This window comes from Diplodia corticola (genome assembly GCF_001883845.1).
Source record: "Diplodia corticola strain CBS 112549 chromosome Unknown scaffold5, whole genome shotgun sequence".
Taxonomy (NCBI): Eukaryota; Fungi; Ascomycota; class Dothideomycetes; order Botryosphaeriales; family Botryosphaeriaceae; genus Diplodia; species Diplodia corticola.
In genome coordinates, this window is record NW_017971484.1 from 581,468 (window position 1) to 596,045 (window position 14,578).

The 14,578-nt window shown below is 57.2% G+C and overlaps 4 protein-coding genes across 4 annotated transcripts; 2 read left to right on the top strand and 2 right to left on the bottom strand.

The window, feature by feature from the left end:
- Nucleotides 1–316: 316 nt before the first annotated feature.
- On the top strand, nt 317–2,118 carry BKCO1_5000179 (protein disulfide isomerase; the record flags this gene model as incomplete). The annotated part of the gene is made up of 5 exons (XM_020276766.1): nt 317–449; nt 510–726; nt 784–1,162; nt 1,213–1,652; nt 1,707–2,118. The coding sequence occupies 5 exons, from the start codon at nt 317–319 to the stop codon at nt 2,116–2,118; spliced, it is 1,581 nt and encodes a 526-aa protein (XP_020134161.1).
- A 1,510-nt stretch (nt 2,119–3,628) lies between these two features.
- On the bottom strand, nt 3,629–6,421 carry BKCO1_5000180 (n-acetylglucosaminyl transferase component gpi1; the record flags this gene model as incomplete). Its single annotated transcript, XM_020276768.1, has 7 exons — nt 3,629–3,973; nt 4,042–4,133; nt 4,188–4,649; nt 4,701–5,829; nt 5,882–6,049; nt 6,157–6,249; nt 6,302–6,421. The coding sequence occupies 7 exons, from the start codon at nt 6,419–6,421 to the stop codon at nt 3,629–3,631; spliced, it is 2,409 nt and encodes an 802-aa protein (XP_020133979.1).
- A 430-nt stretch (nt 6,422–6,851) lies between these two features.
- On the top strand, nt 6,852–9,250 carry BKCO1_5000181 (ccch zinc finger domain protein; the record flags this gene model as incomplete). The annotated part of the gene is made up of 6 exons (XM_020276769.1): nt 6,852–7,013; nt 7,070–7,160; nt 7,216–7,341; nt 7,531–7,549; nt 7,607–7,796; nt 7,847–9,250. 6 exons carry the CDS (start codon nt 6,852–6,854, stop codon nt 9,248–9,250), a joined length of 1,992 nt encoding a protein of 663 aa, XP_020133978.1.
- Nucleotides 9,251–11,522: 2,272 nt separating this feature from the next.
- BKCO1_5000182 (uncharacterized protein) lies at nt 11,523–13,228 on the bottom strand (the record flags this gene model as incomplete). The annotated part of the gene is made up of 2 exons (XM_020276770.1): nt 11,523–13,061; nt 13,145–13,228. 2 exons carry the CDS (start codon nt 13,226–13,228, stop codon nt 11,523–11,525), a joined length of 1,623 nt encoding a protein of 540 aa, XP_020133964.1.
- Between the last annotated feature and the right edge of the window lie 1,350 nt (nt 13,229–14,578).

Sequence of the window (14,578 nt, forward strand, 5' to 3'; positions counted from 1 at the left end):
AATTCGCCCCCGAGACGGGCGGCAGTGGAATTATACAGCTGAGGCGGAAAGGCAGGGCCGTGGAAGCGGGCGAATGGTTCCATGGCTGGTGCACATCGCTGTGGACCCTCGGACCGGCCCAAGCTCCCACGCCAAGCCAGCTGTGCAGGGCTCTCCGCGCGCGCGAACTAAAGGCCAGCTTGCACGTCTATCCGCCCCGGCACTTGCCTTATAAATCACAGCTGGCAAGCGGGCCCTTTACAAGAGCTCCGAGCAGCCTCTCCACGACCCTCCTTCCACACACTCTCCGCCCGAGTCAATTGCACATCCCTCCACCATGAAGACTTTCAGGAACGCCGTCCTCGGCCTTGTGGGCGCCGCCGCGCTCGCCTCGGCCTCTGATGTCGAGGAGCTCACCAAGGACTCGTTCAACGACTTCGTGGGCGCCAACGACCTCGTTCTCGCTGAGTGTACGTCCCGCCTTCCCGTCCGCCTTTGCACCTGAACCGACACTGACCTCTGTGACACAGTCTTCGCTCCGTGGTGCGGCCACTGCAAGGCCCTCGCCCCCGAGTACGAGGAAGCCGCCACCCAGCTGAAGGAGAAGAACATCAAGCTCGCCAAGGTCGACTGCACTGCGCACCAGGACCTGTGCCAGGAGTACGGTGTCGAGGGCTACCCCACCCTCAAGGTCTTCCGTGGCCTTGACTCCATCGCTCCCTACGCCGGCCAGAGGAAGGCGGATGCGTGAGTTGCCGAACTGTCGTCCTGAGGACCAGCCGTTTGTCCTAATCGCAGCTACAGTATCGTGTCGTACATGACAAAGCAGTCCCTTCCCGCCGTTTCGACCCTCGCAAAGGACAGCCTCGAGGAGTTCAAGACCGCCGATAAGGTGGTTCTCGTCGCCTACTTCGACAAGGACGACAAGGCTACCAACGAGACCTTCACCGCCGTCGCCAAGGACCTCCGTGATGAGTACCTCTTCGGTGCCACCAACGACGCCGCCGTCGCCGAGGCTGAGGGCGTCAAGCAGCCCGCCATCGTCCTGTACAAGTCTTTCGACGATGGCAAGGACGTCTACACTGAGGCCGTCGAGAAGGAGGCTCTCGAGAAGTTCATCAAGACCGCTGCCACTCCTCTGGTTGGCGAGGTCGGCCCTGAGACTTACTCCGGTTACATGAGCGTAAGTCACTGTGTATCCTGGAGCTGAAATTCTGAATCTAACATGCACAGGCCGGCATTCCCTTGGCCTACATCTTCGCCGAGACCCCCGAGGAGCGTGAACAGCTCGCCAAGGAGCTCAAGCCCATTGCCGAGAAGCAGAAGGGCAAGATCAACTTCGCCACCATTGATGCTAAGACTTTCGGTCAGCACGGTGCCAACCTGAACCTTGAGGTCGGCAAGTGGCCCGCCTTCGCCATTCAGGACACGGCCAAGAACCAGAAGTTCCCCTTCAGCCAGGACGAGAAGATCACCGAGAAGGCCATTGGCAAATACGTTGACGAGTACCTTGCCGGCAAGGTCGACCCCAGCATCAAGTCGGAGCCCGTTCCCGAGAAGCAGGAGGGCCCCGTCACCGTTGTCGTTGCCAACAACTACCAGCAGGAGGTCATTGACGGCGACAAGGATGTTCTCCTCGAGTTCTACGCTCCTTGGTGCGGTCACTGCAAGGCGTAGGTTCTCCGATTCCCCACGTTGTCGGTCCCAAAATGCTAACAGTGATTTAGTCTCGCCCCCAAGTACGATGAGCTCGCTACCCTCTACGCCAAGAACCCCGACTTCGCCTCCAAGGTTACCATCGCCAAGGTCGACGCTACTGCCAACGATGTTCCCGATGAGATCCAGGGTTTCCCCACCATCAAGCTCTTCCGTGCTGGCAAGAAGGACGAGCCTCTTGAGTACAGCGGCACTCGCTCGGTCGAGGATCTCGCCAAGTTCATCGCCGAGAACGGCAGCCACAACATTGACGCCTACAGCGCGAAGCCCGCGGAGAAGGCCGATGAGGACAAGCCCAGCCAGGCTCCTGCCGCTACCGAGGAGGCCAAGGAGGGTATCAAGGAGAAGGTCAAGGACGCCGCCGAGGCCGTCAAGTCCGCCGTTGTCGACGAGGAGGACATTGAGGGTCACGATGAGTTGTAAATTATGATCCCGACTTGACTTTGCACTCGGTTTGGGTAGTTGCTTCACGCAACGCGAGAAAATGATTTTGCGGGTTTTTGTTTTGCCACCTCGAATACCAACAAAAAGGAGGGGCTTCTGTAGCATGGTTTCTAGGACTACGTCGGGTTTAAAGGGTCACGGTTATGCCGCTCGATCACGAGCACGCACTTGGGGTTTTTTCTTAATGGGTTATTCTTGCAATGAGATCGACATGTACAACTGCCTTCGTTCCTGTGGAGTGCTTTCGATGTGACCAGATGTCCTTTCATGAATCGCATCTTGAGGGGAAAGCAACCAAGCGCTGACCACTCAACGGAGAGCGTCGAGGACAGGGGCTCCGTCTCCGTCCCGTCACTCCAGTGAATCCTGGTAAGGAAAGGTGGCTACGAGACGATCTGGTGAGGGTCGCGTGTCCTTTCACAACTGCCGAACGATGGATCGTGCTTCTAGACTTCGTGTTTCATTTGTTACCGGTCCCCCGGGCCGTAGGTTGTGGGGTGCCATATGGAGAGAGTAGTAAGTGTACTCTGCTATTCGCTTGGAGTTTTTGTTTGGAGAAAAAAAAAAGAAAATGGGTTTGTTCTTGAGAACACATCGTACAATCTTTGCCAAGCGGTTCAACAAGGCAAGCGAGCGTATGTCTCTCTCTTTCAGGGTGACGGCACGTGCTGAACGAGGCCAGTGAAGATTCCGATTTCGCATCATATTATCAGAGTTCCATACCTAACCTTTCTAGGCCCAACCCGTCTTTCGTCCCTTGCTTAACATCATACGGTTCGCTGGTCTGCAATTCTTGGGTATGTTGGGGGACCGTCACAATCTTATACACTGGGAAGGGAGTACGCGACGAGATCACTGCGGGGCAGCAATCTACCAATATTCCCGTGCCGTGAAGTGAAATGTGATGGACTGCATCGGTGACGGAAAACGCTGAAGATTGGTGAATAGTTTTGATGGAGTGCTTCATGGAGCTGCGTGCTGCGGTACAGAGGCTGCTCGTGGTTGTTCTTTCTTTGTAAGAACCAAGCACGCAAAAGCTCCGAGTTAGGCTAAAGATGATAAAACCCGTTGGTTGTGACATTTCCAAGTGTGGAAATTTCACCCTGATAGCGAACGTAGGTAGTCATGTATACCTCCTCGAACGAGGAAAAGGCACGGACCTTCCCCATGGGCCTTTGGAAAAGTCTACGTGATCTGTCAGGTGTTCGTTTCGGACGTTGAGGAGTTGAACTTGTGTACAGAGGTATGTTGTTTAGAGTCGGGTAGCTGGGATTCGCGAGGATGGTTGGTTTCTGAGTAGCACTCGTGCTCCAAGCATCAACCCGACTGCACACGCGACCATATCACACTCATCAACTTCAACAAAGGGCAGAAACGCATAAGACCATTACCGCATCTACACACATGCCTACATTAAGACAGAAAAGGTCCATCAACCGCTCCCCTTAGCTGTTCGTCCATTGTACATCCCCTCCCACGGCCCACCCCATCACGTCGCCCACCACATCCTCCCTTCCTTCTTCTTCGCGCTCCCATTAGCATTTCTACCGTAGCTCTTCGCATACCCATTTATCTCCCCTCCTTTTCCCTTCTTGCTATTCTTCTCCTCTTCCTTCGCCGGTGTCGTTAGCCGCGCCCATAGCTCTAGTATCCCCGCCCGCCGCGCCGGCAGCATGCTGTACTGTAAGGAGTACAAGTTCTTGCGGTGGATGGGCGGCACGAATCGGCCCGTGACCAGGCACAGGAAGACGCCGGGCGAGATGTAGTGCTTGCGGATGCGGTTGCCGAGCTGGCAGTATTGGTTGAACATGTCCCAGAAGCCAAGGGGGACGGACTGTGCAGTGAAACAAAGGTCGATCAGCACCGAGGAACCAATGGATGGCGGCAACAGGCCTGATTTACCTTGAGGATAATGTAGGATGTCGGCGCAGAGAGCGGTTGTTGTTCCGGTAAGCGCGCGGAACGGGTATCTTGAAGATCGAAACGAATGCCACCTACGCAGCAGTCAGTGGCCGTCGGTATCAGTGTGGGATTCAATAGAGCCATACCAGGCAAACGCCGGGAATCCTTGATTCGGAGCATTAGTGCAAAAATGGGGAAATGGTTTAACAACATTAGCAGGGTATCCAGAACGGCTTTGAGGACGATGATGGCCATCCTCGCCGACGCAAAAGTGAGGTAGAAAACGAAGACGGTGGGAAGCAAGAAGAATAGCAAGGTGAACAGAATCGTCCCCAGCAACAGCTGATCTAGATCGTAGTCGCATGAATCTATCCGGTTGCGCAGCACGTTGCGCTTCTTGCCGCGGAAGAGGTGGAAGAGCGAGAGAATGATGCTGAGTTGCCAGTTGAAGATACGTGCGGACGCGACGTAGAACGAATAGATGTGCAGCGTCAGCACGGAAACGAGATCGGAAAAGAGCGAGATGGGCATCGTGGCGCCCGCGAAGCTAGAGAAGCCGATGAACTGGATGACCTCTGGCAGAAGAGGCCGAAGAGTTTCAATGCATCCTAAACGTTAGTTAGTACAGGCATAGTGAGATATCCGAGTGGGAGACTTACCAGCCCAATAGTCAATGACCCATAGGAAAAGGTCTCCAAGAAACTGGGCCAGTTCATTATTCAGCTTCAAACCAGCGGGCCAATCCATGAGCCAAGATATCATCCCACGCAATCCATCTATTGACCACTCGGTAAGGATCCTGTTCACCTGAAGCGCCACGAAATCCGCGTTCTCAATTATGTATGAGCCAAGGGCAATGCCAATGATCACGTCATTTGCAACAAGCCATAGACTGTTGTAGAAACGAATGTACTCCGGGTGGCTGTTTGTGATGCTCTGCCAGTTGACCTTCCGCTCCTGCAGTGTAAGGAACTGAATGGGCCAATAGCAAAACTGTTGCAGTCGTATGTCGACTTGCTGAAACGTAGCCGAGACGTCCTTCAAGGCTGCCGAATGCGGTAAAAGGCGCCAGTCCAGGACACGAAGTATCACCTCGCCGGCAATGCGATGTGCTATGAGTCCCAAGATGAAGAGCCTTGCGATGACCGGGTACACGTAGCAGCTCAAAATGTGCCAGAGCAATAGGAGGATCTGGTGCCATGCTGTCGTGGCCGATTCAACCACTCTTTCGCCCATAGATAACGCTCGTCTCGACCGAGTGCCGACCAGACCGGCATTTTTCTGGCACAGGGCAGCAATCTCGTACGAGCAGTTGACCTGATCGATGATGTCCGAGAGCGATTCTTCCTTCTGGCTGGGCGTGTGCCGGATGACGGTATGCAGCCTCAGCTTCTGCGCAAGTTTCTGTTTTCGCTCTTTCTCCTGCTCCTCTTCTGCGTCTATTCCATCCAACGGCGGTATTCCCTTCCCTGCTTGAACTTGTTTGTCTGACAATGCCAAGGAGATGGGCATGAGCGAGAGATATTGCATGCGTCCTGGGTCCGGTCGGTCGAAGAGGATGACTTGAACGTTGAACTCGTCGGGTGAGTAGATGCGCGGGTATTTGGACGAGGGGGTTGTGTAGGCGACAAGCGATTTCGGATCGAACGATGTCGGAGAGGTACTGGGATTCAGGGCCCCAAGGACCTGCAGCGACGTGTGCCCGCATCGTTCGAGGATGTCGTTGATGGGGTAGGGCGCGTTGCGGAACAGCGTGCCAACGCGCAGGGCGTTATCGACTGCCCTTAGCTGTAAAAGAGTGAGCGTGAAATCTGGCGAGGCCACCGCGCGCCGGCCTTACCTCGACATCGCGAAGCACTGTCACGACGAATATGTCCAGCTCTGAGTTCCTCCATCCCACGAGCACGCCAGCGCTAGGCTTGGTGGGCGTGTCTGACGGCCAGAAAATGCGCATCAACCCATTGTTCGTGACCATGTCAACATTCCGCACTCCGGTCAAAAGGAACCTCTGCGCCTTAGTTGTTCGCGGGCGGAAATGCCTCCTCCGCTGGTGCGAGGGTGCTGGCGGTGGTGTCAGCCTGGGGCAGGTGGCAGGTGGACGGCGGAGAGACTGACCTCGGCGGCCTCGTGCGCGGCGATGCGCTCAATGGGCACGATGATGAGGAAGAAGGCGATTGACAAGACGAGAAAGCCCTTGGCGGCGCGCGTCTGCAGCGGGAAAGTCAGGCTTCCGGAGTAGCAAACGATTGGGTGGACCTACCACAACCCCGTGGTCCCAGGCGAAGATTGCAAGCTCATACAGACGCGTGACGAGGTCCCAGCGCGCGGTGATGTAACCAGCAACGAATATGCCCGCAGTTAGGACCGAGAAAGGGTGCATGGAGCGGAGTGTTCTTCGTCGAGGCCGCAGGGAGAGGGCTCTGCTGAACGGCGCAAGCGCTAGCGGAGGCGCAGGGTGCTGGAGGCTCAGGAGGCGGCGTGCTGTGCAGCGAGGGCTGGGGCAGGCTCGGTGGTGGGCGCGCAAGTCGCCGGCAGCATGGCGAGCGTGATGCGACTTGAGACCGTGGTCAGTGATGCGGAGCTCCTCGTGGCTGCGTGGGTCATCGTCCGCCAGTGCTCGCCTTGGCGCGCCGGGACCTGACCAGCGCGTCGCCCGCCCTCTAGCTCCACCAAGATGCACCCGGCCTGACCCAGACGCCGTGACGCGCCCGCCGCCTCCACGCCAACGCTTCTCTCTGCGGTGCGCCCGCCATGTCGTCCAGGTACGCTCTGGCCCCGCGCAGCACCGTGCCACCCAGCTCCGCCCCTGCATGCAGCGCGCGTTCGCGTCGGCCGCTGCTGTGCCAAAAGGCGCGTCGCCCAAGAAGAGCCGCCGCCTTCTCCGCCTCGGGCCGCCAATCCAGTCTCGGCTCGCTGACAATGGCCGCCAGCCGCCTTCACCTGCGCACCCCCAGCCGGCAACCCGACTCCCCGTGACCGCCGCCCGCTATTCTTATCGCTGCAAGAATTACTGACTCCCGACACCCAGTCGTTGGTGACCGCCAGACTCCACGACGCTCCTCCGCGGCGTGCCATGGCCGTGTGCAAGTTCTTCCTCCAGGGCAACTGCAAGTTCGGCGGTACTTCACTCCGCTGCCTTCTCTCCGCCCACCCACGCGCTGACCCCCAGTCCAGACAGGTGCAAGTTTGACCATCCCGGCGCCCAGAACCAGCACCGTGGCAATCAACAGACTCAGAACCGCTTCGCCCCCTTGAACAATGCCAACACCGGCGGTCAAGGCGGCAGAGGCCCCCAGCGAGGTCAGTACGCTTCTTTTCCCGCATAGCGTCCTCTTTCACCTCAGTGCTCTCGTCAACTCTCTTTTTTTTCTTTTCTTTTCTTTTCCTGCTCAATCGCATGCCTACGGCTTGGATCTCTTTCTCGCCTCATATTCCAAGCTTTCTCTTTCATGTTCTAGATTGGAATGATAATACTGACTGTCTAAGCAGGCCCTAGACAAGATTTCAAGTGAGTGTCATCGGGAAAACTTACCAACGTTACATCACTTTTGATGCTTGCGCTCAGGTACAATCTGGACCCCGACATCGTTCATGTCGACCTGACGTCCGATCGCCCAATATGGCCGTTCTCGGTTTACGCGCCAGGGAGGACTGCCCCTCGGCACCTGATTGAAGGTCCGATCATGGAGCAGAGTCCGGAGGAAATGCGTCTGCGCTATTATGGTGCAGCACAATCAGGCAATCCTCAAGAAGCTGTGAGTTGAGCGTGATTGGTGCCAAGCAAACCTTCTAATCATCAAAACAGGCCCAACAGGAGACTCAGCTGCTAGGCGAAATGAACCAGCAAATCCAAAATATCCTGGGCGATTTGACTGGTGCCTGCAGATACGTCCAGGAGGGCGAAAATGTCCACCCCAACAGACTAGACAATACGAGCGGAGCACCGGGCCAACAGCAACAGCAACAAGCCGGCACTTTCGCACGTGGTAATGCAGGTGTGGGCCAACCCTCGGCATTTGGCGCAGCAAAACCAGCCTTTGGGCAGCCGGGCGGATTTAGTAGTGTTCCTAGTCAACAGCAGAGTGCATTTGGTGCTCCTTCTCAGCCGCAAGGCGCATTCGGAAGGCCATCGGCATTCGGCGCGTCAGCAAATCAGCCGTCAGCATTCGGCGCGCCATCTGCTCTTGGTGGTGGTGCCGCAAACCCGGCGTTTGGCAAGCCGGCATTTGGTGCTCCCTCAGCATTTGGACAAGCTGCGAATGCGGGATCTACAGCAGGCGCAGCGCCGGCCTTCGGTCAGCCATCTCAGCCTAGTGCATTTGGTCAACCTGGAGGTGGAGCTTTCGGGGCAAAACCGGGATTCGGTCAACCGGCGGGCGGTAGTGCTTTTGGTCAGCCCTCACAACCTGGCGGAACAGGAGCATTTGGAAGGCCAACAGGGACACCAGGATTCGGGCAGTCGGGCTTTGGACAAGCAGCTCAGCAGACCGGAGCTAATGGCTTCGCTCAGCTGGGCCAACAGCAACAACAGAACCAACAGGCAGGAGGGTTTGGACAGGCATCGAATCAACAATCCGGAGTCGGAGCATTCGGGCAGCAGCAGCAGCAGCAGCAGCAGCAGCCTGCAGCTAATGCTTTTGGTCAACCAGCCGCAAAACCTTCTCCTTTCGGCGCACCGGCCCAGCAAGCAGCACCCAGTGCATTCGGAGCTCCCGCCCAGCAGGCAGCACCCAGCGCATTCGGAGCTCCTGTACAGCAAGCAGCACCCTCCGCGTTTGGAGCTCCTGCACAACAAGCAGCACCAAGCGCTTTCGGCCAATCCTCTATGAATGGCCTTTCCGCACCACAAGCGAATGGTTTCGGCCAACGGCCGCCTCAATCCAACCCCACGCCTAATGTCGCTGCTGGCGCCGATGTGTCATCTTACACCACGCGTGGTAACAATAACCAGCTCCTCAGCTGGAAGGGCCAGCCAGTCCAATACATAGACGGCAACCCTTACTATCGCCGACCTGATAACGGTGCATGGGAGCGCATATGGCTGCCGGATGGACCTCCGGCGGAGAACCCGTACTGCTACGCAAAACCAGAGGTATATGGAGAGGTGCTGAAGGAGGCGTATGAGTATTTGAACAGGACAGGAAGCTTCAAGGATGGGGTTATGCCGGAGGAACCACCGATTCATGCAGCTGTCAGGTGGGACGTTTGAGTAAGGAGAGGTTCAATTGGTCACGGGGTACTCGAAGGAAGCCACTCGGCGAGTGAGATGCACACACGGTGCGGAAAAGGCGTTGGGATTCTTCTTTCGGCTCGCCACGCTGGACTGGCGTTCTTGCGCAAACGGACGCTCTTGAAGAGCATACGGCGGCTTACGCCTTCTACTGAAAATCGCGTTCATCTGTTTCGTTGTAGGGTTAGATGAATGGCTCTGATTATCACCGCCCATCATTGCGTGAACATCAACGACCCCCGATGCTCGAAAGAAGATATAGATAAATTGTCGCGCCCATTGCTAACACGGAATGACGCTGTTGCTAAGAAAGATTGACCTCATGCAGTGCCCACCAGTCAATCCGTGCATGAAGCACGATCTTTTCTCATGGAAGAGACGGAGAAAAACACTTCAGACATTCCAAACCCCACTCCTACCGCATGACGACGCCGCCGCCGCTCATCGTCCCATTGGTGCAAACATTCGCATTCGTATCACACGTCACCGTCTCCGTCGGACAGGTGACCCTTTGATCGAACGGAAAATTGGCACCGGCGTTACAATCGCAGTGCTGATCTGCTCAAGTCCTTTGGCACGGTGACGAAGCTAAGTGCTATCTCAAAGCTTGATAGTGCATTTGACATGGCTGAAAGGCCGCGTCAGGACTACAGTAACCGAAGTCAGCGGCGCAGTTGTCTGGAGCGCAGTATCCGTGGATGCTGCAGCAATGACCAAACTGCAAACCCAGACAGAATTCCTGGTTCTGTTGGCCGCATAGACCGTTGCCGCTGGTGTTTGCCCCGGTCTGGGCATAGAAACCGAATCCTATTTCACACGCATCGTCCGTACTCAAACTGGGCGGGGTCAGTCAAGTCAAAGAACAAAGGTTCAACATGCCAGCGACCGTTGACGCTACAACAAACGCCAGACGATAATCCCTGGAAGGTGAAGCCACCGCTGGCCGGTCCGCAGCTTCCATCCGGGGAGACGTTGCTCGGGACTGAAATGCTGACTGCTTGAAGCGTTTGCACTAGCGATGCCGGGAGACAGCGGCAACGACCGGGCAGTACTCGAGACCACTTCTGACGGGCCGCTAGGTATGTTCACTAAGCAGTGGGGTAAGTAATTTGTCATGGCTAATAATAAGTCTACTTACAAGACCTTGCCCAAAGGATGATTGGCGTCCGGCCACGGCCGGGCTCTGGGGGACCGTAGTATTCCCCAAGAATTTGGGCCTTGCCAAGCACCCCCACAGGAAGCTGGTAGAACTGTGCAGTATTGCCTGAGAAGGCCGAATTGTGTCAATTGAGCGTGTTGTTGCTGTCTCGTACACGGTTATTATCTTCGCTTTGCCACCTGCTGAGAGCAACTCAAGACCGCCCAATAGGCCAACAGCCAAGGTGCTAGACAGCATAGTCAAATAGTAGTAACCCAAGTCAACGACGTGAAAAGACAACGGCAGAAACGAGTGGCAACGCCGGGCAATGGTTGAGAAGTAATTAATCTTCAAGGTAGCGGGCTTTGAAGGGCTACCCTCGTGGCCAAACTATGAGGGAGTGGCTCTGTTTGCACTCTCTTCTAGAATGAACAACATTCGTAGGAGCGCCGAGCTTCCCTTGGTGGCTGCACATATAATCGTCCTTGATGGTGATGCATACGACGTTACCCACCTTAGGGCTCGGTCTCCCGCAGCTGCTGCTTAGATATTCAGACCCATCGGTCACAACTCCATGGGAACCTCACTTGAAGTACGTGACTCGCTTGTGTGAGACAATCCAAACCAACCGCCGCTGTTGGGCTTTGACAACAAGTAAGGGACTACTGGGACTTGGAGCGTGAGGCCAAGGGTACTGCAACTGTCCCATTGGCATCTGCCAAGTTTTCGAAACTTGTGCTCCGGTTTCAATTTCGACAAAAACACCGTGGTAAGGACTAGGCCGCCTACGAAAGATGAAATGTTTTCAATGCACGCGCCGCAAGGTGCGATGCAAGCATTCAATTAGGCAATATGTATGTATATATATATGTAATGCAAACACTGACATGTACAGGTACTCTTGGCAAAAGGAAGGCATAATCAGTACAAATCATGGAAGACAAAAAGCATTGATTGAAGTGCACGAAACCGCACGATACAGGTATATCTCCAGACGAGCTCTCCGCCCCGAACTCTCATCCAGCAAACCGACGTTGACTACCCAAATGCAAGACGCTTATCGAACCCGCTAAGCGCCATAATGCTCCACTACCATTACGCTGGCTGACTAATTTACAGAAGGATCATGCCAGCGCCGGTGAGGACGGCACCGAAGACGTAGACACCCATCTGGACGAGACCGCCAACCTGGAAGCTGGGAGCCTGGATGGCCATGGCAGCGCCAGTGGAGGTGCCCGAAGAGCTGGAGCCGCTGCTGGAGCCGGTGCCGGTGGGGGTAGAGGTGATGGTGTTGGTGCCGGCGGTACCAGCCTCCTTGATCAGGCTGGAGCACTGGCCAGTGGGGGTGACGGCAGACTTCAGGGTAGCAGAGCCAGAGAAAGCACAGGCGCTGGAGCTGCTGTCGGCAAGCTCGTAGTAGCGGTTGAGGACGAAAGCCATCTGCTCGGTGGTGTTGCACATGCCGTACGCACCGTAGGTGCCGGTGGTGGCGTTGTGGGTGATACCGGCGCAAGCCTCGTCGTTGAGACCGCAGACGACGCCGAACAGGTCACCGTAGTCGTCAGAGTCGACATCGTCAGCGACAACGCAGCTCAGCGAGTTGTACATGCACTGGCAGAGCTCCTGGTTGGGGGTCGGGGGAAGAGGAGTAGCCTTGGCCTGCCAAGCAGTGCCGACAGACGGGCAGTCGGCGGCCTTGGTGTTGGCGGGGGTGTAGCTGGCAGAGTTGACACCGGTGGCAGTGGCCTTCTGGATCTGGCTGGAGTAGTAGCTGAAGTCCTTGAGGGTGCTGACCGAGTCGCCATCGACGCTGACGAGACCGTAGTCGTTCTCCTCCTGGAAGTACATGTAGACGATACCACCGGACCAGATGTCGTTCATCTGGTCACCGAAGAGGACAGGAGTGTCGCTGAAGGTGCGGGGAGAGACCTCGTTGCAACCGTACTCAGCGAAGAAGACGGGCACGTTGTAGGACTCGAACTCCTCGGTGCGAACGTCGTAGCCAGACTTGGTGTACGAAGAGTCGCCGCACCACGAGTAGATGTTGTAGCCCCAGAAGTCGATCGAAGAGTCAGAATCACCGCAGTCGAAGTAGTCAGCCATGTCGACACGGATGTCGGCATCGTCGTTGGTGGCGTAGCCGACACCAATCTCACGGTAACCCTTGCTCTTGATGTAGGCCTTGCTGTCGCGGACGGCAGCCTTGACGAAGGCCGAGGCGTCGGTGTTGTTGGCCTGGTTGGAGACCTCGTTACCGGCGAAGAAACCCAGGGTGTTGTTGTACTGGGCCAGGTTGTCGATGACGGCAGTGTAGCGGGCGTACAGCTTGTCGTTCCAGGAGGCATCGTTGCGGTTGATCGAGGTGCCGGGGGACGACAGATCGGCAACGACGTAGATGCCGGCGTCCTGGAGCGCCGTCATGCACTCGCTGTGGTCCTCATCGGGGTTGACGGCGTAGACACGGATGGTGTTGGTGCGCAGCTCGGTGAGGTAGGGGATGTCGCGCTTGCAGCCGTCGGCGTCGGCGAGCGGGTCCTTGTAGTTGTCGGCGCTGTCGTCGGACGAGGTGCTGTTGGTCGAGTACTCCTGCTGGTAGGCGACACCGCGGATGTAGAACTGGGTGCCGTTGTTGGAGTAGAAGAACTTGGAGCCCTGCGACAAGACGTGTTAGCGGCGTGGCATGGGGTTGGCGGCGCATGGCAATGCAGCCAAGGCACGGCACGGCCGTCGCGTACCTTGATGACAATCGGCGCGACGTCCGCCAGGGCAGCGCGCGCGAAAAGCGCCGCCGCGGCAGCGGCAATGCCAAAGGACTTCATTGTGGATATCTCAAGGTCGGAAACGGACGGCTTGGGTGGGCTAGAAGGTTGGAATGGTGTGGGGACGAGCGAGGGATATTCGCACCGTGGGGACGGTGTGAGGAACGAGAGACGGAGCGCGAGTCCGGATAAGGAGCGTGAGAAGAGCCTGCTGGGCAGGAATTAAGAAGTCTTGGAGGGTGAGAGAGAAAATAAGGGTGGCTAGGCAGAGCTGGAGTTGAAGAACCAGCGAGGAGTTGCGCTCAGGGGACCCGCACATTGTCCGCCCTGCCGCCCATGCTAAATGACCGAAACGAGCTAAGTGGAGGGGGCGCTCAGCCCGCGAGCTGTCTCGGACGCGCAATCGAGCTGCTAGAAGCTTTCGCCGGCCTTGTTGCACGCCGCGAATCCGGCTGCAGCGCATCCACCGCGTCCCCACTGCTGACGGCGAGCCGACGCAAACAGCCTGCCAGCGCATGTTCTTACGCGCAGTGCGGGTCGCGCTGCTGAGAGCTCCCCAGCGGCCGTCGTCGCCGCCGTGTCATTTCCCCAGCCCAGCGCGAGCACTGCCCCAAGCCAAACCAATCCTGGCACTGCCACACGCGCGCCCATGCAATAATACGAGCAGACGCCCCAGCAAATGGCGTGAAAATGCGATGTGCACCCGGTCCACTCGCGTGCACGCCTAATGTCCGGGCTGATTTGCTCGGACACGCACGCCCGAGCATGCGGTTCTGTCCCCAGCCCTCCTGATGCTCCATCGCACGCTGGCCAGCGCCCAATAACGCCGCGCCAGGATACGAAGCGGCCAGGGTGAAGAGCATGGCAGGCTAGCCATAAGTATTCCACCATCAGCTCCTTCCGAACACCTGCTACTGCTGTCGCCTCCCGCCAACTCCCGCCAGGTGCGGCCGCGGCCGCTGGCAAGCGGTGACACGACGCAGGCCTACGAGCATGAGGACCCCCGATACCGTTCATGCTAAACCCAAGACACACCACCCTGCCGCCGGCCAGCCTGGGAAATGAAGGATGCGGTAGGTCAGTGTTAGCAAGCAACTGCTGGGGGGGCTCTCACCGCGTCGGCGTCGGCGTTGGCGTTGGTGTTGGAACAGGCGGCCGAGAGCGCCCACGCTTGTGGCCATGCGTCTGCAGCCCAGCAGAGCCTCTGAATAAAAAAGCCATCGAGAGCGAGCCTCAACGGCGGCGACTGCCTCTCGCGAGCTGTCGGCGCTCAATTGGCCTGTGAGGCCGGCCTTATGTAAAACGGCGGACGGCGTAGCCCCTTTTCTCTCGGAGCGCAGCGCAGCCGGGCGTGCCAGTGTGAGACAACCGTTTCGGAGGAGACAGGGGCTCCACGCAAGCGCGCCCGCC